This window comes from Nesoenas mayeri (assembly GCF_963082525.1).
Source record: "Nesoenas mayeri genome assembly, chromosome: 2".
Taxonomy (NCBI): Eukaryota; Metazoa; Chordata; class Aves; order Columbiformes; family Columbidae; genus Nesoenas; species Nesoenas mayeri.
In genome coordinates this window covers 144938907-144962952 of record NC_137543.1, presented here as the reverse complement: position 1 = coordinate 144962952, position 24046 = coordinate 144938907, and the positions used below count along the sequence as shown (strand labels likewise).

Below are 24046 nucleotides of genomic sequence, written 5' to 3'. Positions count from 1 at the left end.
CCAAGGGAGAATTTACCATAAAATATTTTGCAGTTTTCAATGGACATCAATATGCAACTTTTGAGGAAAAGCTTGTGAGCTTTTGGGTAATGACTGTGTTGCCTTTTTTCTTTAGAAAGTACCCATCACACTATGGATACACAGTAAGAGAAAGTCAAAATAGGAATTTGCTCACGGCCTGAGTTAACTGCTCGTATTGGCATAGAGCTTGGCAGAATGGGCACCAATGCAAAGAATAAAACCACAAACAAAACCCAATCAAATTACTTTACCTTGCAGAACAGTAACTCAAAGCCATAATTCTGTCAGTAGGGGTCAGCATTAAAACATACTACCTTTACAGAACACAGCTAGTGGCATTCTATTGTTGATTCCCTCCTTCAGAAACACAAACTTATGTTATAAAGAAGAACTATTGAAACATAAAGAGACAAACCCTATGAAATACATATTACCTGTTCCTGTTCTTAAATGTAGCTCTTACATACTAGAAATTTTTGTTCCTGTTCTCATAAAATAACACATATATTCATGCAAATGTATTATCATAGGTAATACTGGCACTTCAATATTGATCCATTTATGGGAACTGGGTTCCATCTGCAGTCTTGAAAGAAAAGCTATAATTAAGTTTCTCATTTTCTATTAGGGAAGATTACAACCTAGTGATATTTCTACCTAGTGATAGTAATAATTACTTCCCAATGATAATAACAAAATTTGAAATATAAGAAAACAGGGCATTCTTTAAATTTATTCCTTGACAGCCATACCAATCTTAAAAACAATAGAAATCTCTTGTGGATACTGAAAATCTGTGTTTAAGAAGGTGAAGGACTCTCATTACAGGTGAGCATTATCCACATGAAATAGATGGAGGATGTATTTTGGGTTGTTAGATCCGTATATGAATTCCAGTTCGGAATAGATGCAGCACCCATTGAAGTCAAGGGAACAACTCACTTTCTCCTCACTGGACACTGCCCAGGACCAGTTCCCAGCCTATTCCCAAATCTTGGAAATCTTGATACACATGAGAAAGCACACATTCAGATGCTGTGATAATGCCTGTAACTGCCTATACAGACATAAGTTTGCTAACACAAATAGGTCAGCTGATTCTTGTGAAGAATTCAAGAATTAGAGAATTACATAACGTAAAGATTGGTGACTTTGCAGTTTTTAGGATGACGCTTTACTCTCTTGACTCCAGATAGTAGAAATATGTAACATAGAAATATGTAACAAGGCACTAATTATAAACCCCAGGAGAAATATTCTGCCAGATCATAAGTCCGTTATGTACCACAATTTCCTACAGCCCTTAGTACAGCTGAACAACAAACAAAATCCCTTTCCTTCTTTCCCCAGACTGAACTCTAACTGAATGCTATACATTTTGCACATAAAATAAACAATTTAATACAAATATTGCTGAGGCTGTTAATTAGTTTTCATGTCCAGTACAAAGCGCTAAATTTCAGAGCATATGTTTTTCTTTAGTGGTAACTCCATTAGGTGCCCAGAATTCAGACATTGCCAGATTTATGAAGACAGCTATTAGAAATGGCATTTGTGCTACAACAACACTGAAGAATAGAGCTAGTCAAATCAATGTCTAATTAACTGGCACACTTGAGATCTTATTTCTATGTGTTACTTCTAACTAACATCATATTTATATTTGATGTGATTAATTTATCCCAAATACAAGAAAAGCAAAAATAATTGATTATACTTTAAATGGGGAAAATAGGCAGAGGCTGAAGTAAAACGTTTCAGCTGTAGTTTGCTGTATAGCACAGAATAATTTATTTTTTTTGTCCAATAGATGGCACTGCTGTTTCTTTCTTTGTGTACAATTTTTCAATTTGTGCATAATGTACATTATTGAAGCCACTGTGCCTACATTTCCCGATGCTTGGACACAGCAAAAAGAGACAGATTTCATAGATTCCTTAAAATGGCATTCTGTTGTCCAAATAACTATATACAGATTTCAATAAAGCAAGTTAATGTTCTGGATTAAAAAATGTGAAGTGGATGCAAATACCCAGCTGAACATAACTCTCTTCTTCCCAGAAGCACACCCACAGAAACAAATCCTGACACATATATCAAAGATAGCTCAGAGCTATACATGTAGTAACATCCCAAAATAATTTCTTTATCGTATGTAAGTACATGGGATTTTAAACTGCAGTATATTTTGCATTTTTACTTTTATTCAGCCTAATTATTAATGCATTTACAAAGAACTTATCATCAATATACAGCAGAGTTAAAACTGCCATTACTTTATGATAAAATTCTGATAAAAGCATAACTAGGGTTGTCAAGTCATAAACCATGAGGCATTTGACCACTGCACCTTTTTCTATGTGCTACTGAAGTATGACACAACATCAGCTATGCAGCAAAAGCTTACATGCTGAAATATTTTAAAAGTTATTTACAGTATTATTCCTGTGTTCTGGTACAGATAATATTGAAAATCCATGTTTTCCAGTAAACTTGAAAACTCAAAATCCTTGATATGGGATTCATGTCATCTTTTGCTCTAGATCTTTGGTTAAAATACTTATGGGAGGCAGAGTCATTCATTAAATCACTAATTTTTGCCAAATCGTGGTTTCTTGGGGACTTGTGTGAAATGACAACCTCGTCTCTGTCCCGCTCATCGTGAACAGGTGTTCTAATTACAAAACCTCCACCATATTTGACACCTTTATTAGCTGTCTTGGTTGAGAAACAAAGGATTGATTGGCTCAGGGTACAGAACTCGCCTTTCATTGCTGTGGGGAAGCACCTAAAGGTCAAGGTTAATATAGATTAGCGGGGGGTAGTATTGCCCATTGCCTATGCTGTTCTTGTGTTATTAATCAATGGAAGACTTTATCCTTATGAGCTAGCTATTGTGGAAGCCTTAATTATACAATTTGGTTTAACTTGTATTTTTTTCCATATTATATGAAAAGCAGACAACACTTCTTGACAAAATATTCCTAACAGAAAAAACAAATCTCCAGCAAAAATAGCCATGTCTTATACTCTGTTTACATTCTGTAACATATGCTGTACAAAATGAAGGGGCAAGGTACACATCCTCCAGTCAATACAATACATGCAAAAATGCTCATGAAATGAAATATGGCAGAACATATGTATATGAGTTCAACAAGATTTAATTTTTGGCTGGCTAATAAAAAGTTAAAGCATTTAGAGTAAACAGTCTTCCCCTTTACTGTAGACATTTTGTTCTTGCCACATAAGGTCTACCTGCTACTACTACCTTTATGATTTAATATTCTTGGAGGGTTTATAACAAGAATCTCATCTATAACCAATAAAAGGGCACTAGTCTCATTAGCCTCATTTGGGACTAGAATATCGTCAGTTATACAGCAAATTCACATCATTATAAAAGTAAATCAGCATCTTCATTATATATACACTTATTTTCTGTGGTTTACAAGACACGCACACAAAATATTCTAGAAAGATATATGATTATGGTAACGCAATCTAGAATGCATTTTCTCCAAATTATTTTCCTCATTATGTGAATGTAAAATAAGTACGGCCAGACAGTCACTGAGCTGGAACGGTACCAATTTCTATCAGCTGAGGGTTCAACTCTATATATTCATTTATAGATTCTAGACATACTTGGACCCTTCTATGACTTATTAATGGTTTTGATTTAGAAATGAAGCTTTGAAGTAATTACATAGTCACGTGGCATTCATCCAATATACATATTTAACGTAAATTATTGCTTCCTGATTTTCACAGAAGACCTGTGATTAGATTATCTGGTGCTTCCATATTGTACTTGGAGCTGGATTGCAAAGAGAGAGCAGTCTATGTAAGCCACCTTTACAATTTCCTGACTCTGCACAGCAAGAAACAAATACAAACTCCATTATAATGCAGAGGAACAGAGACAGCAATTTCCCTGCCTGAGGTCTCAGAGAATTGTTCTAGCAGTTGAGCTAAACAATGTCGTGACTATCTCCTTGGCAAAAGAAACTGAATGAATTGGCATGAGCCGCTATACCAACTCAAAACTCTGGAGATTCCCTTTTCACAATGTGAAACCTCAAAGGGCTGCACTACGAAAAACAGCTGTAACAGAGCTGAAAGTTTGACCCCTAGACTCCAGTCCTGTGCTCTTTTCATGTGTGTGTGACTCCCACTGACACCAACTGAAGAGTCAAGCACATGAGAGCAGAATATCAGACCAAAAATCTATTATGTGAATCTGAGAATATTATTCTCTTGTGTCAAATTATGGCTCCATCTGGTAACATTAAGTGAATACTGGTGGCTGTTAGGGCTGAATCAATAAATTGAAACAAATAATTTATTTGGTGAGTTTTTTTTACTTTTTCACTTCAAAGAATGCCTGTGAATGGATTACAACTTCCTTGAGTATATTCCAGGAAACTTTTAAGGAATTTTATTTTATGGTTTGTTAGTTACATGTGATTGCTCATATACGTCAGGCTGCTCTGTTTCTTTTCCCTGAACAGAATTTTTAATAGAGTTGGGATACCAGAACTCTGCAACTGAGAACGGAATTTAGTTGATACAATTATTTTGGAACTTACAGTCAGCTAATCGTCCTTTGTTAATTATTTTGGATACTGAAATGACACTTCCTTTTCTTTTTAGAGAATGCACTATAAGCATTCTCTTTTACTTGGGAAACAATGAAAAAAAGAGAAAGACAATACCAATATTCAGAATATATGAGTGCTATCTCCCTCAAGAACCAGGTTTAAATCAGGCAAAAAAGTTGCATGAACCATAAAATTTTAAAGGATACCTTACTGATTTTGAATTTTCAAAAAATATCCCACATCGAATGTCTTAGATCATGAGGCATATTTTCCTCATATGTTCTCTTCAAAACATGATTTATATCTCTGCTTTCATTACATCTGCTTCATACCTTTCCTTGATTAAACAAATGTTAGTAGAAATAGTGTAACTCTTGTAACACTGATGGGAACCAACCTATTCCAGATGACTCATAAGTACCAAAAAGTGCCTTAGAGTCAAATTCAAACAGACCTGCCTTGTGGGATAAGATGAAGCATTCATTAAAAATCAAAATATTATCACTTGTGTTCAGATTAATGTTGGAAACAACAATTTAATTATTGCAGACTCACCTTGCATTACCAGGACTGGCTTCTGTCAAATTAGCTAATGCTGTCACTGCAGCTTCTTTTACTTCTTCACTGTCACTGTTTAGCAACTGTACTAGCTGAGGAATCCCTTTGAAAGAAATAATTGTATACATGAACCTTTAAATAAACTATAGCACTCTGTAAAATTATAATATGTTCCTTATAAAAGGAAAAGCACAGATTCTCAGTTCATCCCTTCCCACCTCACTTACCCTGGCGTCCAAATGCACGTTTGCTAGCTGAATTCTCACACATGGCAGAAATTGCTTGGGAAGCAGCAACTTTAACTCCATCGTTATCAATTTTCAAAAGGTTTATGAGAGACTTCTCAACCTCTTCCTCATTTAAGATTGTTCTAATTTCAGCTTTAAATGAAAAAGAGCAATAGCAATAATATGCATTTGTTTTTGATGAAATGACATGAATCTTATTTCATGTAGTTGTTTCCAACATAACGCTTACTTTTGATACCATAGAAATGGCAATATTTTGGTAACAGAGGCACCAGCAACTAAGAAATGTGTATGAAGGACCTGATCCAAAACCCAATACACTTCAGGGAACTCTGAATCAAGCCCAAAAGATGACTATTAAATGCAGCTTTAAACATACATAGTCCAACAGAATGCAAAGGTTGTTCTCTGTAAGGCTTAAAACTGCAGAATGCATACAGGCTTGATGAAAACACCTTTTCCAATTCAACAGGTCATACTTACTCAGGATAATGCTTACTTTGGTTGTTGCTAACAAAATCCAAATGCATAAAATTGAAGAACACACTAGTAATTGTACAATTGAACTTGGTGGAGTACAAGATAGCACACTACAGCAGCCAAAAAGAGGCAACGGGTGTTAAAAATTGAATTTTAAATTCTGCATAGCTTGCAGTTCTTCATTAGTACACACTTTGCAGAGAATTTCAATTTTATGTTTCAGCCTGGTGACATAGGGTTCACTGCTGACCTACACTGCAATGATCTGCAGCAGCTAATGAAGGACTGGGCAGCCTCTGGTATCAGTCCAGGCTGGGGGATGAAGGGATTGAGAGCAGCCCTGCTGGGAAGGACTTGGGGGTACTGGTGGGTGAGAGATTGGACAGGAGCTGGCAATGTGCACTTGCAGCCCAGAAGGCCAGTCGTACCCTGGGCTGCATCAAAAGGAGCGTGGCCAGTAGGCCAAGGGAGGTGATTCAGCCCTTCTGCTCCACTCTGGTGAGACCCCACCAGACCCCCCCACTGTGTCCAGCTCTGGAGCCCTCAGCACAGGAAAGACATGGACCTGTTGGAGAGGGGCCAGAGGAGGCCACAAAGATGATCAGAGGGCTGGAACAGCTCTGCTGTGACAGGCTGAGAGAGTTGGGGCTGTTCAGCCTGGAAAAGAGAAGGCTCCAGGGAGACCTCATGGCGGCTTTTCTGTGCTTCAGAGGAGCCTATAAGAAGGATGGGGACAGACTCTTTACAAGGGTGTGTTATGACAGGACAAGGGGTAATGGTTTTAAATTAAGAAAGGGGAAATTCAGGCTAGATACAAGGAAGAAATTTTTTACAATGAGTGTGGTAAAATGCTGGCACCAGTTGTCCAGAGAGGTGGTAGATGCCCCATCCCTGGAGACATTCAAGGCCAGGCTGGATGGAGCTCTGAGCAACTTGATCTAGTTGAAGATGCCCCTGCTTATTGCAGGGGTTTGGACTAGAAGAGCTTTGAAGGTCCCTTCCTACAATGTTCTATGTTTTTATATATGTCCTATGATTTTATAATAGATGTTTCCTTCCTCTACACAAGTAACAACAGAGAACATCTACAAAGTATCTACAGACATCTGTCAATTATACTGATAAACTCACTCATCCCCCAAACCAGAAGTACAGGTGTTAGAAAGAGCCCTGAGTGAAGCTTTCTCAGCCAGAAAGGCACTCGACGGCATAGAAGCTCTGCAGTTACAAAGGTCAATAAACATTTGACCATATCCATGACTTAAAGCAGACTAATGACATGCTTCAAGTTATATCTACATGGTAAAATTTTTGAATGTATCAAAGAAATTCAGGAACTGAGAAGTCAGTGGGACTTAGACATATTTGGAAATCTTACCCATGCTTACTAACGTTTGGAGGGATCATTCCCTTATTTGGACTGTTGTCTTATGAATAAAAAGTTTGAAAAAGAAAGAAAAATATCGTAAGTATCTTTTAAATAAAGCTGAATTTGCAGTGAATAAAAGTAAATAGAAGTCCACAAAGCCAATGCAAAGGAAGCTTGATTGAAAATCTACTTACAGTAGAAATGACTCAACGCACATACACGAGACAGCCATTTTCTCCTCTCTAGCTCAATTTTAAGTATTTTTAGAATCATCAGAGATACACAACTAAAATCATAAAGCAAAAGATGCAACAAATAAAATGGGAAGGATTTTAAGAGTCAGCAGAACATTTGCCACAACACTGACACACATCAGCCAGCTCTCAAGAGAAGGCTTTAACTGGGATTACAGACCATTTTGACACATAATAAAGTATGCCGCTGGCCTGTTGATTGCCAAAGTAGCCCATAATCTCTATAATGATCTCTAGAGGTTCTTCATGCCTCAGTAATTTGGTCTTGTACGGCAAGTTACTTATTACTATGCAGATTTTCTTAAAAATTATTATTGCTTTTAAAGGCAGTCATGATGATGGGTAAGCATTTAACTTTATTTTCTGCCTATACAAAATAATAATAATACGAATAATTCATTTGAGTGAGTGAAAACAGTAATTTAAAATATTTTAAATAAAATAAAGACTTTTTCAATAATGTGGAAACACAGTTTTGGATTTGAATTTATAGTAATTTTAAATTTAGCTAGCTAGACCGATAGATGAAAATCATTAATATTTTAAGATCTGGGTGCCTATTCTATTTAAGGGAAGAATATTTTCTGCTGATCTTCTCTCTGTTTGTATGAGTTGTTTCCTTTGGCTTTTACTGCAGAAAAGAATGTACAATTGAAAAGCATCCTTTGTATTTAAGCACTTCTCATGTCAATGCCAATACCATATTTACAGTGAAGAAAGTCTTGACCCATAAGTAATTTAAATATATTGATTTAACATGAAGTAAAATATTCAAGCACACCCAACTAAAAGAATCTGAAGTCCTAACACTTCTGTCCAGTTTTTCATGCACTGACCTGATAATGAGCCAGGCTTTGTTTTTCAATATATGTTCCTATTTCCACTTCTTACCTCAAAATCATGATCAGAGTTCCACTGATTACCTGTTCATCTCACTGCTGTCACCTTATGGAATTATTTATACCAATTTCAAATGAAATAAAGTTAATGTTAAATAGTATCATGACCTCTCACTGATCTTGAGATAACCCAGATAAATAAAAGCCTGTGTTATGAAAAAGTATATGTTAATCAGGCTATAGAGCATGTTTACTATGCTCTCGTTTGAAAAGATTTGCATTTAGATACACATAAAGAATGGGGAGAGCTTCAAACCAGAAGTTTGGCCGAGCAAGGCCAAACTTTCTCCATAGACACTCCGTAGCATTTTGTAGTTGCTGGTGTGTCTGGCATTGCCAGGGGAAAGTCAGGCCCTCCTTATTCAACAGTCCAGATAAATCCACTCACAGATATTCAATAATTTATAGCATTAAATTATATTTTGCATTCTGAAATGACTGCATTATTTCCTGGGAAAAGAGGGAATCACAGCAAAATTCACCACTGTCATTCCGAGCATACAAAATAAAGCCATTGCTAAATTAATATATTAAATTCAAAATTATGTCACAAAACAAATATTCAGGGGCAAAGGGATAAAGATTATGCATAGAAATAAGATAAATTTTAGTTTACTTTAACAGAGCAGTGTCCTAAAGATGCTGTTTAAAATTGAATATAGTGTTTGTACCATGTAATTGATTCTGAGATTGAGAATAGCTCTTAAGGCAGGGGTGCCAAACTCATTTTCACTAGGGGCCACATCAGCTTCGCGGTTGCCTTCAAAGGGCCGAATGTAATTTTAGGACTGTATATATTACAGTCCCTGTCTTAAGGGATACATCTGTCTTACAACAACAAGAACAAAGTTACAGGATCTCTTGCTAAAGGACTGAAAGGGGCATAAAACCAAAATGTTTGCTATGATCACATCTATTAGGAAAAAAACCAAAACCAAAACTAAACTCCATCTGTCAACAATAATAATTTCAAAACCAGACACTGATGGATACTCAGCTGCCAGGATTAAAAAAACAGATAGACACATGTTCTATCATAGCAGAAGTATGTTTGTCTTTTCAAAGAAAAGCAGTTTTTTTTTTTCTCAAGTATGCAGGAATTGTTTGTAAAACATAACCATGATTATCAAACTTGAAGAGTGTGGGCTACTGTATGGCTATTGCAAGTTTAATGAAAAAGTAATGAATAAACTTACAGCTGTGTTGCATTATCTTGGATTTACATCAAGACAGGTATGAGTATCGTATACATTAGTATTACACTTTGGACAGACTATTTAGTATATTTACAACCAGGATCCAAACAAACAAGAACTGCAAATATTTCTGGTTTCTTTTTGCACTTGGACCCTTTCTTATAGTGTCTCCAATGTCACTTTTCTTTCCACTGGAAGGTTGACTTCAGACCAGTAGCTCTATGTATTTGAAATAAATTCAATACTTCTGGGGCCATGTGGAGAACCAAGTTTGCTGGACTGTGTCTTCTACTGCACCAGTACAACATGTCGCCCTGTGACGAACTGGTTGTCACCAAAATTCTACAGCTTGGAAGCAAATATTTCAAATCTTCTTTTGATCTATTTTCCCAGCTTGCTTCATCCATACCAACTGTCAGAGGCTGAAGAAGAGAGCAAACCTTTATAATGAAACCACGTTGACTCCATTTGTAAAGGAGTATGACAAGAAGATGCATCTTCACTGACAGTAACATCCCATGGTATAAGATCATCGGCACTATAGTAATATATTATGTGTAGCTTTTGCCACTGTGCTTTAAAAATCTGTTCAGACATGCTTCTACTAAGAGCTGCTAAAATATTAGGCCACAAACACTGAAAAAGGTGTGAAAGAGGACAAGAAGGCTATGCTTATTTGAAAATCAATATGAAAAAGGAGTAAGACACGGTAGAAAGTAGTAGTAGCAAATATAAATCTGCTTAGCAAACTACTTACAAGCCTGTCACAGGACTATAAAAATCATACTGACAGTCCTAAGTAGCACAATAAAATAACAATACAGGAAAATACACAAAGAAAATACTGGCATAAGAAGTTCCCTTCCTATCTTGGATACCTAAACATGATAATAATTAAAATAATTTTCAGTGACTTACAAAGTTTCTGGCAGATAAGAATAAAAGCATACAGAAATCCACAGAATATTAGGAAAGGTAGATTCCACTCTTTTAATGTATCATTTGCAATCCAAATAATTGCAAATATTCAGGAAGTCAAACTAAGGAAGATGAGAAAAGAATTTGAAAGATAAGATGGGGAGAGAAGAAAGGAGGTCTGAAATACTGCAGAGAGATTATTTTAGCCATGTATTCAATTAGATAATGCATTTGTAAAATACACACAAATTAAAGCCATGATTCAACCATGAGACGGTAGAAATATGAATGAAATATTTAAGCTCTACTGTCATAGGTACTGTCATCAAAATCCGTTGACAGAATGACAATCTATAGACAGAAGTAGGTAATTTCTTACATTGCATTTTGTTATCTAGAACTACTAGGCATATGTTGCCACTCAAAGAATAAAGTATGGAAGGAATTTCAAATGTAGATTTATTTAAAGAGCATCCTTGTGGGCAAAAGTGATGAGCATGTTCTGCCTAATTCAGAATTCCTTGTTGAATGATATAAAAGCATATAAAAAAGAACTATAGGATGAATAATTATAAAGAGATGACAATGAAACTATTTAACACCACTGGGAATATTAATCTGCAAGCCATTTGAAAGACTTTTTTTCATGTCCCTGTTAAAGGAATTTGTATTTGAAATTGCCTGACATTTAGACAAGCGGTTGTATGCAAAAAGAAGTCAGCTTGAGATTAAGTCTTAACTGATACTGATGAGAAATAGTGCCAGCAGAGGTGGCTTAAGATAGCAGCTACCTGGCATCACCAAACAAAAGCTTAAGATCGTATTTTCAGAGCTCCATTTTCCTTTTTGTGGACAGCATTTGCAAGAATATATTACATTTAAAAACAGATTGAGGCAAAATCTTAGCATTTTCACACACATACACATATATATATAGAGAGAGAGCCTAGCATCTAATTGCTGCTCTGATTGCCAAGACTCATCACTGTAATTCGTTCTTGTCAGATTTTTCTTCACCAGAAGTACTACCCTCAACCAGATAAGATGGCCTCATTCTCAATGAAAAATTACTTCATAATCAAATTCACATGCATGGATTTTTAAAAAGTCACATACAGTCATAAGCTGCTTTGGCAATTGCCTTTGCTGCGTTCTTCTGAATATCGGGAACAGTAGAGACTCCTACAAACGACAGCAGCTTTTTAAGGCCTCCTGTCTGCTGCAGCAGTTGCAGAGCGTGCACATCTTCCAGACAATTTCCCAACACAGCAAGAGCTTCCACATGCAGATCACTGAATTCCTAACAAGGAAAAAACCCCAAATAAATAGCCTTCAAATCAGGATTAAAATACCTTTAGCTTTTAACTTTTAGGACAATCGTAATAACTTTCTTTTGAACAGTGTTTTTATATTGCGAAGTACATATTCCCATACTCATATTTTTTGTATAATTTCTCTGATGTCCATTAGGATGCAAAACAATTTATCAAAAACAGTAAAAACATCAAAATTCTCTCATTTACACCAAAGTGTGTGAGGCAGGTATTCAGAAAGGACCTGTCACTTTAAAATTTCAAAAATTTCACATATTTCTCTATATATTATATTTCCCATGGTGACATCTGAACTCAAGAAGCACTAAAACAAATCTCATAGCAACATAAACAATGAAATTTCCATGGTAGGAAATTAGATGTAAGGCTATTGATATCAAAGTAAATTCAGGAAAAAAAAAAATCAACATTCAAACTAAGAAACAGTTCCAGTGTTCAGCATATAATAAAAAAATCTTAGGAAAACATGGTATAAAAAGCTAGATGGTGAATTTTTTCTGATATTTACAACAGTTGGAGAAATGGACAGTAAATGCAAAGTAGTATTACTAATAGCAATAAAGCAATAAAACAAATATAAACATTTTGGTGAATCCTTTTGCTCTCTTTCTTTGTAAGCTAGGTATCCTTGCTTATCCTATTTCTATCATAGTTAGCTCCAAATGAGGAGCTCTTTCTTCTTTTATCACTCTTCTATACCATGAATAATATTTCTCATTAGTCATACAACATTAGCAGCAAGAACAAAAAGCTTTTAAGATAAATAAACTGTACATTAGTTTCCAGAATCTTCAGAAGACATTCTAATCCTTTATTTTCCCTCAGTGTTATTCTGGTTTCTGTGTCTTTGCTAATTACTTCTAAGGTTTTAAGGGCTAACAACTGAATAACTGGGTACTCAGATTTCAGTAGTTCCAGCAAGGGTGGAATTACATTCAGTCCACGAACTGCAGCACAGCTTTGAAAATCCTGCAGTAAAATATTCAACAAAGAATGTTACTGATCAAGAATATAACTGTACATCAATTCCTGACTTTACAGAAAGAACATCAAAAATCTGATTTCAAGCATACAAAAATAAGTCAATATTCCAGAACCTCCAGTTTGGAAGATTTCTTTCCTTTCAGCTAAGCAATAAACTTAATATAATCAAGCCCCACTGACCTCAAATTCCAAGCTTTTTGCACAACTAAAGCACACACTACAGAATCTAGTCCTGTCTAAGGAAGCCTGTTTACTCTTGGTTTTGCCACGTTTGTCTGAACATACATGTTTCTCTGAGAAAGTTTTAAAAATTTAGTTGCATCATTTTTATTTACCTTAGTAGGGGTAAATAGATTTTGCACTCTACTGTGGTTGCCTGGTTATATCTTCTTTTGTTTTAGTAATTATAAAATGACAATTTAAAATTTCAACTTTAAGCAGTGTATGTACAGCTTAATAAAAGACTAATAGATTATATTAAAGTAGAAAAAACATAAATAAATTACAATTTGCTTTTAAATAGCTTATTGCACATGTGCAGTATGCAATTATCCTTATCAATGTAAGCAAGCACCAGGTGCAGTTATCCAGATATACCCTGCAACAAAGACAATGAGATAGTAAAAAAGGAGAAAGAGTAAAATGTGATTCTGAATAGACATGCTCTGATGCCCCAAAAGAGATAGAGTTATAAACTGAATTCATTATTGAATTGACTCGCTTAAGCCATGGAAGAGAACTGCCATACAAATGCACCATTCTTTTGCTAAGCAGCATATGGATGACATTAGTACTCAGTGTGAAAGTAGCCAATAACAAATCTATTCCACCGCGTATGGAAAGTAGCTGTTGACAGCATTCACCTTTCATTACAAAGATGTTCAAAATTGTGACTATGGACTTGCTGGCCAAAACAAGGCACAATGCAATTGCTAGTTCCTTAATTTACAGGATTATTCCAACCTTTTGGATAGACAGGTTATAACTCTCATTAATGAGATTAACATTTTCCAACCAAGAAAACAAATTAATATTTAATTAAAAAAATGTGAATCTTATTGTGATCTCACTTAGAATGTTGTGCAGCACGGCTAATTGCTTTAAGTTCAAGAGAATTAGAGCCAAATCAGCTGTATTCCTAACAGACATGACAATCAAGGACTTGAGTGTAATGTTTTCAAATACATTGATGAACATGGAGGAGTAAAGGAAATAAATATTTTAAAATTATTAACCCCATAGAGAATAGGGAGTGTGGGGCGAAGTGCTTCTCTACCTCTGTAGTTAAAAATGACAACAAAAAACTTTACCTGCACCAGGAGGTAGATACATTCAACTGAATTCTTCTGAACATCAGGATCAGGGCTACCAAGCAGCCTGATAAGTGGTTCTAATCCACCTTGCTCAAATATGTGTACTTTAGTAGTATGTTCAACAGCCATATGTGCTAGACAGAGAGTAGCAAATTCATGGATAACTACATCTTCTGTGGGGAAAAAAAAGAAACTGTTTGATCAAGTTTTATCAGTCACAGTATATGTTCACTACTACAATGGTTTAAAATATTATTTGAGGTCAATAAATAATAGCTGTTAATCATATCTGGCATCTCCAGAAACATGTTGCTCCATCTGTACAACATAAAACACTACTCAGTGAGTAAAAGAGCTACTCCTATAAAAGTAATTACCTATTTAACATGTAATATGACAAATTATAAGTTATAAGGAAAATCTATCGTCTGATCAAGTGGCAATCATAAATTGTATTGTTGCACAAAGAATGAAGATTACAAGCTACCTTCTGGTGCCAGCTGTGATATAAGTGAATTCGTGACATCCAGTTCCCTTAGTAACTTCTTGACATCATCTACAATGAAATAAATACAAATAATGAAGTCTTTTGTTTGGCAATCTTGGCTGAGTGAAAAAACAGATTCTGCTCCAAGGGAGATGTACTTATGGTTACTCCCAGAGTGACAAAAAGATCTGACTGGGAATGACATACAACTGAAGTTATACCAAGTTATACCAAGATCATAATGGGCAGATAGAACATTTTCAAGTACCAGACAACATTCTTTCACATTTGATATACAGGAAGTTCCTCAATACTTCAAAATATTTGGATCTAGCAGGTTCTGATTAAATATTGCACAGTTTTAGTTATCAAAGTAATCTTTTCCAACAGTTCAAATTCTTTGTGGTTAAAGTTATCAAACTAAAAGCAATCCTTCCATTATTTGACAGGTCTCCACTTTCTAATTTTATGCTAATACAGTACAAACTGCAAATTGAAAACATGAATTAGATATGTCTTATTAAAATAACAGTAAAGACTTTCAGAATGCATTTTTATTGTTGTCAATGGCAAACTAGCAAAACCAGAACCACTGGACAGAATAACCAAAAACATTCTTTGGGACAGACTTCATGTTATGTTACAGGACTGTGTTGTTACTATCAGTACATTATGGTGTTGAAACATAAAAAAAAAAAAAAGGTAGGAGTTGAATTTACTTTAAAAGAAAAAATACAGTTAAGATGTGAGTATAAACAGAAGATCTTCAGTCATTCAAATCCACATTTGTGCAGCAGTGTTGGAAGCCAAGGTCTGACAGGAGTAACTACATGCTGGTGCTGAGTTGGAAGTAAGGTAAAGAGCATAAGGTTCGGTGCAACATGAAAAGCAGGTAGCAGTTGATGAAAAGACTTAAAGAGTGGTTAGGATACCACCATGGAAGGCAATTGGGTAGAACATCTACCAAAATAAGACCTGATTAATTATATCAATTAGATGTAAATTCATAAAGCAATATAAAAATAACAGCCACTGAAAGTTAACCTGACATCGCTTATTCTTTCATCTTCAGGTACGTCTGCCTACCACTCACTGCAGCTAGATTATGTGCTGCTCAGCCACCCAGTATGGATGCAATACATCCATTCTCACCTTATAAAAAGGTAGAAGAAAATCTGCATATACTGTGGTTAAATTATTTAATAATGGTATGGCTACAGCAGATATGCTACCTTGCCGTGAATGCAATGTCTCTGGGAGATACTCAAGACTGCTTGAGTTTCACCAGCTCAGGTACACATAATAAAACATTTACAGCAGCACTGACCCACCAAAGAACCTGGGTAAATAAGCATGTCAGTGCTTGATAGTTCAGGGCTTTTTTGCCTTTAATGCTTGAGCTAGGTACTTTAACACATTTTCTCTATTATGACTGTAGTTACACTAATGCCTCAAGTAACAACTGATCTTTAACCATAGCATTTTCTGTAGATGATAAATACTACTGTATCCTTCTCTTGCAACTTTTGCAAAAGAGATGAGTGTGTCATGTCCACACTGGTGGCCATCTTACATAGTCAGGCTTTTTATAGACATAATTCCAGTAATGAACTGTTCCAATTTAGCCCCATCGAAACAAAATAAGAGTTGGTGGAAAATAAACTTGTCATGCAATTTTTTTTCAAAATCAGTGGAGTTCACTCTAGCTGAATTTGTTCTTTGATTCTGGGCTGTTAATATAGGATTTTTTTCCCCATGGGACACCTACTGCTTTGATGACCACATACATTCACATTGAAAAATACGAAAAAATGGAGACTCTTACCATTAGAAGCCATGATACCAAATACCATGATGGCATTTCTGCGTACAATTGGATCTTCATGTGAGATGAGTTTATATAGACGTTCCACTGCTCCGAGACCAAGAAGTGTCACTTTGTTTTCATCACCTGAAGAGTAGTTAGGTTAAAAGTTCTATAAAAATGCAACAAGCTCACAGTTCTAATGTAACAAATAGCTACCCATCTTTATTTTGGGCTATAGGATCAAAGAACAAAGGACTGGTCAGGACCATGGGAGATCGTCTAATCTATACACCAAATAAAGGTGTCAAATAATAGTATCAAGGATTAATAGTATCTAGGATTAATTCACATTTGTAAAGCAAAGGATGCTTCTGTCCATTGGACACCCAACTCATTTGTTGGAGCCTGCACAAAGGACAGCTTTCGAATTAGCAAAGTACAAGTGAATGATATAATTAAGAATCTCATCTTATTTTCCTCTTTTCTTACCTATCGATTTTATTTTCCTCAAAATAACAGTTAATTCATCCTGCAGATCTGCATGACCTCTCAACTGAAGCAATTACCAGGATTCGGATCATTAAATCCCACCTGAGGTTTCTACCACCTGAGAATGGACCACTTTGTAGCTGCATAGGTTCTGCCCAGGCAAAGAACAGAAGTATTTTTGTATGATTACAGCCTTCTGTTCCTGCTCACTCAAAAAACAGAAAACCCAAGAAACAAAATCGCAAACCTACTCCTATTCTCAGTTCCCACAACAGAGTTATAATTAATTTCCTAATGAACCATGCCTGTCCTTTTCTGGCTACAAGTGACCAGTGTGAGAAGAAACTGGAGAACTATGCTCATTCGCAGGCCAAAACACAATTAAAATACAAGAATTACTTTTTATTGAGGGATGAGACTTAATTTACTAGTAGCATTCAATAAATAAATAAACTGCACAGTGAAAACAACTCCTTCTCTTGTGCCACACCGCAAAGTTACACTCTCATCTGGCAGATTGCAGGAATATCTCCATTAACAATTTAAAGAATTATACATTTAGTAGAAACAGAAAAATTAAGTATCTGTCCTCTTGCAGTGTGCCATATGTTACTGTGGACAGCAGGGAAGGAGCCAACAAGAGTTTATGGTGTGTGGTAAATAGCTGCCTCCCAACAGTCCAAATTCTCTCCTCACATATTCAAAATCTGGTTGCACGCCCTCAGCCAAGCTTGGCATATTAAGCTGAACCTAAACATCTTTCAGAACCCAGTGATTCCTGGCCAACTGTTAAAGCCTTCAGCTCTTCTCTCACAACTTTAGCAGTGTTGATAACTGCCATCAGTACAACAATCAGCACATAAACCCATACATTTTTAAGAAAGCATAAATTAAATGGAAATTAATATTTAAACTGATTAATTATACCAGGAATGCTACCAATGTATACCAGTTTGAGTGGCTGGCATGGAATGAGTAGCAGGCAACTTAGGAAATTATGTGCTACATAATTTTGAGCCTTCATTATACAGTTGTCTTCTGGGTACCCGGAACATGACACTTAGCTATAGATAACACAGGGACCTTTGGAAGATTTGGAACCTTGGAGACTTGTTAGATTCCCAACACATACAGAAATAAGCTTCATCAATAAGGCTGAGCAGTGTCTGATAAATCATCTGTCACTGAAGTACTGACATAAGAGCTATATGCAAAAATAACAGAAACAGGCTAAAAAGTAATTTTCATTGAAAACTGAACCTTGAAATAACTACTGGTATAAAAGTTTCAAACTGTAAAATAAACAAGAGAACTCTCTCCCTGATGTAGGTCTGTTGCTCATAATAAAACAGATCTAAGTTATATTTAAACAAAGCTCTATTAAACAAGAATGTAAAATTCTACAGCAAAATAATAAAAATTTCCTTCAAGTAAACCACAGGACTTCTTTATAACTGCAAATAAAGGTTTAATAGATATTTCAGAAAAATTCCAAAGCCTGACAGAGACCTTTGACATGTAATTAAGATGTCAGTGCTACAAAACTAATACGTTGTGAACTACTATCAAAATAAACATAAAGCTCACTGCAAAATGACCCACCTTTTGATGTAAATTTATATAGAGCATCACATGCTTTGGCCAAAACTTCCTCTTCAGGAGAACTAAGCATTAGCACAACCGTTGCTGCTGTTTTGCTTTCAATCACTAAAGGATCAAACTACAAACAAAAAAAGGAAAGAACAGTTTGATTTCTACTGAGCCTTCCCATGTGCTGCAGTAGACTTCCGTATCTCACCAAAAAAAAATCTATTTTGAGATCTACACTGAATTAGAAATATTAACATGAGTTGCTATTTACTTGGAGAAATTATTTTTTTAATAACAATTTGAGACATTGCTGAAAAATAAGAAAGAGTAATTTACTTCCAAATATAAACATGGTATCATCCCTTATGAAGATTTTGGGAAAACTTTAACATCTCCCTGTACATCTCGGAAGTCTTGAAGGCAACAAACTATGTAATTCTGTTACATATGTAAGAACATTGTGTGGCTTTGCCTTTGGAACCGAACACGAGAAGTTTCTTTTGAGCAGCTGTGCACAGAGCCTGTGAACTTAAGTGCTGTACAAGGAAGAGGATTTGGCTGCTCTGTGGCATTAATACTTTGTGGTTGCTTTAAAGAAACAAAAGGACTCTTCCTGTGCCATCCTCAGCTCAGTTCACTTCCTCACCGTGATCTTGTACTAGCTGAAGTTTTTCCATGATACGATCTCTGCTCATCCAGCTAGAAATGATCCAAACTATCCATTTCCATTGCTGAACTCTCTCAGAGGCCTTAAGTTACAACAAACCTTGAATTTAACACAGAAATTTAACTGGTTTATAAGCAACAGTATTTCCAACGTTCAGTTTGTACTATTTTAAAAAAGCAAGTTAGAAAGAAAGCTACAATTCAAAAACACCTATATGTCTTCGGTTGTGATTTTTGCATACATTTGAGTTCAGAGCCATCAGAAACTGTAGGCTGTTTGGTTTGTTATGTTGTTTGGTGGGTTTTTTTGCTTCCATCAGCTTAACTTAGTTGAAGTTGAAGGTACTACAAAATATGTTTCTAGTCAGACCAAAGACCATCTAGCCCACTATCCTGTCTGGTCACAGGGGTGGGCAAGCAGACTATTAAACTTGCTTGTGTTCCCTTCTAGACACCCACACTCTGTAACAGAGAGAACTGGTGAGCTAGAGATGTTATCTCTGTGTTCAAAAAGTCCAGAATAAAATTTCCAGCAGTAAATTGGGTAAATAATTTTTGAAGTCATCTGTATTTTAGTCACTCTTAATATTCTGAGACACAAGTATCATGGTTTAAGAGTCATGCAAATAGTTGTGCCTTTTCTTTGCTTTAAACTTAGCTCCTGATAATTTTATTTGTCCTCCACAGTTCATCCACCATAAGAAACAGTGAAATAAATGACACCCCTTTGCCTTCTCTGTATACTCATAATTTTGTAAGTTTCTATGATATTCGCCTCACAGCCATTTCCTTTGGGGAATGAAAAAACCTCTTTGATCTTTCTTAATACAGAAACCACTATCTATTCTTGTTGTCCTTCTCAGTATTTTTCTACAGTTCAACTGTACCTTTTCTGAGATGGAAACACCAGAACTGTTACTGGCATTCAACATGTGCCTGTATAATGCATCTGCTAGTGACATGGTGGTTTGCCTTTTATTTCTGGACTTTGAAATGCTGTATTTATTCATTTCCCTCCTTAGAAACTGGCTGCCGTTTTCATGAAAGTATCCCCACTAATTCTGATAGACTGGATGACACAGGTCGCAGAGTAAAACCTCATGACATCCCACTGGCAACCTCTCTCTGTTATGAAATCTGAGCAGTGACTTGCTTTCTCACCTTTGCTTTCTATTTTATAACCAGACAGTATTGCATTAATGCCAGGATAGAAATCTCTTTTTACCTGCTAGTGTTTATGGGAGTGAAGAGGCTGATATAAAAACTTTTTAAAAAGCTAAATAACTGTATCAACCTGATCACAATTATCCACTTACTCACTGACTCCTCTAAAGAATTCAAATAGATTTCAGAGATCAAACTTTCCTCTACACAAGCAGCATTGATCCTCCCCCATCACTCTAACATTTATCCTTCCCTGCACTTCCCCCCGCCCCCCTTATGTAACTATTTTAACACACTAACAGAGCATGGAAGACAAACTTTCTGTAATTACTGATGTACTTCTTTTTGAAAATGAAATTTTCTGTCATCCATTCCTCTAGTACAAAGGGTACACATTAAATACCTTAAGTAACTGTACCACAATTCCAGATTTTAGTTATTTTTCAGTTAGAACTAGACCTGGGCAAATACTATATTCGTATTTGGGCAATTTCTTCACATTCATTTTAGTGATTTGCTACATGCCTTTGTCTTTTGGCACAAAAATAAGTGATTTTCCTGTTCTTTTATGACTTTAATAACTTAATTGTGTCCCTCTAAGCAGCTTCTTGCTTCTAGTCAATTTGTAAAAGCTTTATTGCTGGTTTTTGTATCCTTGCTAGTTCACTCCCAAAGCATTTTGGTGCATTGTGACATTGTACTTTTACTTCTCATTTGGAAGTGCAAGGGGCTTTTTGTTTTCCCATTTAGATGTAAATCCCATCTTTTGAAGGATGTATTTATCAGCCATTACTCTATTCTTAAATCATGCTGTCATTTTTTAAAAAATCCTTTAAATTCAAATTAAGTTAAATATTTTTCCTGGAGAAGCCCAATTCTCAGAACAGGTAATAGTAATAGACAAATTCTGACAGGCAGGGAAAACAGAGTCCTTGGGAATAGTTTCTGAAACGTATAGGCAATGGCTAGGCTAAGAGATGTGTTTTCCACCTGTTTCTAAAGATCTATAAAAAATAGCGATCATCTGCAACACCATATATTCTCAGAGCATTCCACATGCACAAAGGCTCTCTATTATAAGCCTGTCCGTATTATCTCAAGGCATCTTTTCTTGGACTTGACATTTTCATAAGCAGATTATCAATCAGAAGATAATAGTTAATATATCTTTCATTTTGTCTGCATCTCATTTCCTGCCATCTGAAATATCCAGGTGAAATTTAAAGTTTTGAGATTTGATTTTACATGATGACTACTAACAAATTTATCATAGCTAGAAGACTTTCTTGGTTGACAGTTACAGCTAAACAATAATCAATTTTCATGTTTAATACTGTTTTGTTATGCAGCATTCAGGTTTTTTTTTTCTCCTGATAGGACTGCTAGAAGAGATACACTCACCTGAAGTACAGTAAGGGGAAAAACTAACACAAAACCTGCATAGGCCATCTAGACTTCACTGTTTGCAATTTTTTCTTTTTTAGTAGTTTTACTGACATTTTCTATAATTTTAATGTTTTCATTTGTTTAATATCTTCTCTAACATTATTCATCGTTCATTGTAGTAGTTAAGAGGCTGTACCGTGTTCTTCTCCTGAAACTCTAATGTGTCTTTCAGATATAGCAATTGTGGTGGTGCTTGCACTGACTTTCTAGATATTTACTGAAAAAAGTCAACTTTTATTACTTTGGAGGGGATTAGCTCACCTGTATGCCTTAAATCTACTGTAATGCCCTTCATTTTCTTTTTTTAGATTGCAAAGATACTTAGTTTTAACTCTTCAGGCCTGTTTTAATTACTCATATCCACATGCACTTTCTTTGTGTCTCCTCCTGATTTTCTACATTATTCATACAGAATTGGCTTTAGATCAATTTATCCTCTCATGCTGAAGTTTTATGTCAAGTCTCCATCCAGAAGGCTTTATTATTGATTGAAGTTTACGAATTACATTTGTAATATTCGTCTTCCCAAAGAACAGTTGGGCAAAACCTGATATCAATTGCTATGCCTCAGTGACATCATGGCTATTGGATATTACTGTCTTAGTCAAAATTATTTCTGTTTATTTAATATTCAAATTGTGATGTAGTTTTTTCTGACCAACTTTACTACAGCCTTTGAAAAAGCTCTTACAGTACCATCACTCTTCACAGACAAACCCATTGGTTTTTTTTAAACAATGTACTGAACTTCACAGTGAGCCTCATGCTCCTTTTCATCACCTTAGTTATTATCTGGCACAGAATTTGTATTATACTCTTTTCAATGTTTCTGTCTCATTTCCCTTACTTCTTTCTGAATAAACCAATTAAACTTGCACTACTGTCTCTTGGGGGGTCTCTTTGTGCCTTGTGAATTTAGAGAAACTCTTGAAAAGTGTGCTAGTGTCAGACCCTTAAACTCCACCTTTTGAAAAAAAGTCATATACCACCATTATTCCATGTTTGGCTTCAGCTCCTGTACTTCTCACTGCAGCACTTCCAATGATACCAGAAAAACCTGAACTGTTGCTAAAGACTGTGGATCTTTGCAAAAGATCCAGAATATGTAGTACTGTCACTCAAAAGATCTGCAAAATTTTGTATTCAGTAAAAAACTCTGAGGATCCATCTAAGCTCTTAACCCTTTCATCCTTAAAAAAAGCGAATGTCTCCACAGTGGAAAAGACAGACAGATTTCCACTTGCTCTTCTCCTTTCTCCTTTGATTTTTACAAATGGAAAGCTAATGTTGTTCTTTAAATAAAAAGAAGCCTGAATTGTTTCATACATTACCATTTGCAAAGCCCGTCAAAGACAACAATCTCAACTAAGAACTACACAGGCCCAGTCAGTCTGGTTTGTATGCTGTCCAAGAAAAGCAGAAAACAGAATCATCTTTAAAAGACATTTTTAGAATAATGTGGGTAAGTTAAGAGAGTAAGGAACTATGAAAGGATGGTAGAGCTGGGCCTGTAATTGTGTAATGTTTATTTTATAGCACATAGCAGTTTATAAACTTACCACATCCTTGGGTGGAGGCTCTACTTCCTTCTTCACTTTTTTACCCATTCTAAAAACAAAAACAAAAATAAAAGCAGACAAACAAACTCCCTTCTGTGTTTTAGCAATCAGTCTACCAGTGACTTAGGAAAGCTTTTAAGACAGACTTTCTCATTCATTTGACCCACCTAATCAATTTGAAGATTTCTTTGACATAGTAACTCTATGCAGAATGTTGTCCCTTATAAACATAACAAACTTTCTAACACTGAAACAAATTTGGTAAAATATATCTGTCAACAAAATACATAGCTAAAAAGAAAGATCTGAGACATTACAGGCTCAAGTTGTAATATGGTGGAAATATATAGGACATGCTTTTCTGTAAGCTTGTTTTATCTGCATCTATACATCATACATAAATCACACATGAACTTGAACGTCCCAGTAGGGTATTTCCCCATGTTTGTCTATACATTCTATGTTTGCAAACATTCTATACAACTGCAGAATGTACAAATAAGTTCTACCTTAAAAATGTGGCTCAAATTCAATTAGAATTCTCTGTTCATATTTCACAGAAGACAAATTCAGGTCTGCAGTTATTAAGAAACAGGTCTGCACACTACAAATTTCACTGATTTTAAAAAAGTTACATCTATTTACACCAAGTCTGGCTTG

At 35.5% G+C, this 24046-nt stretch overlaps 1 protein-coding gene across 1 annotated transcript in view; it reads right to left on the bottom strand.

Annotated features, from left to right (window-relative positions):
• Positions 1 to 23612, bottom strand: part of ARMC3 (armadillo repeat containing 3) — a gene marked incomplete at its 3' end in the record, with an annotated part of 48745 nt that extends 25133 nt beyond the window's left edge. The window contains exons 1-9 of the mRNA XM_080338721.1: positions 23387 to 23612; positions 18564 to 18681; positions 16491 to 16616; positions 14666 to 14734; positions 14176 to 14351; positions 12656 to 12850; positions 11664 to 11847; positions 5411 to 5563; positions 5181 to 5286 (exon numbers count right to left, since the gene is read on the bottom strand). Of these exons, the coding sequence (XP_080194847.1) occupies positions 5181 to 5286; positions 5411 to 5563; positions 11664 to 11847; positions 12656 to 12850; positions 14176 to 14351; positions 14666 to 14734; positions 16491 to 16616; positions 18564 to 18681; positions 23387 to 23434 (1175 nt within the window). The 5' untranslated portion in view covers positions 23435 to 23612. The remainder of the gene's footprint in view (positions 1 to 5180; positions 5287 to 5410; positions 5564 to 11663; positions 11848 to 12655; positions 12851 to 14175; positions 14352 to 14665; positions 14735 to 16490; positions 16617 to 18563; positions 18682 to 23386) is intronic.
• Between the last annotated feature and the right edge of the window lie 434 nt (positions 23613 to 24046).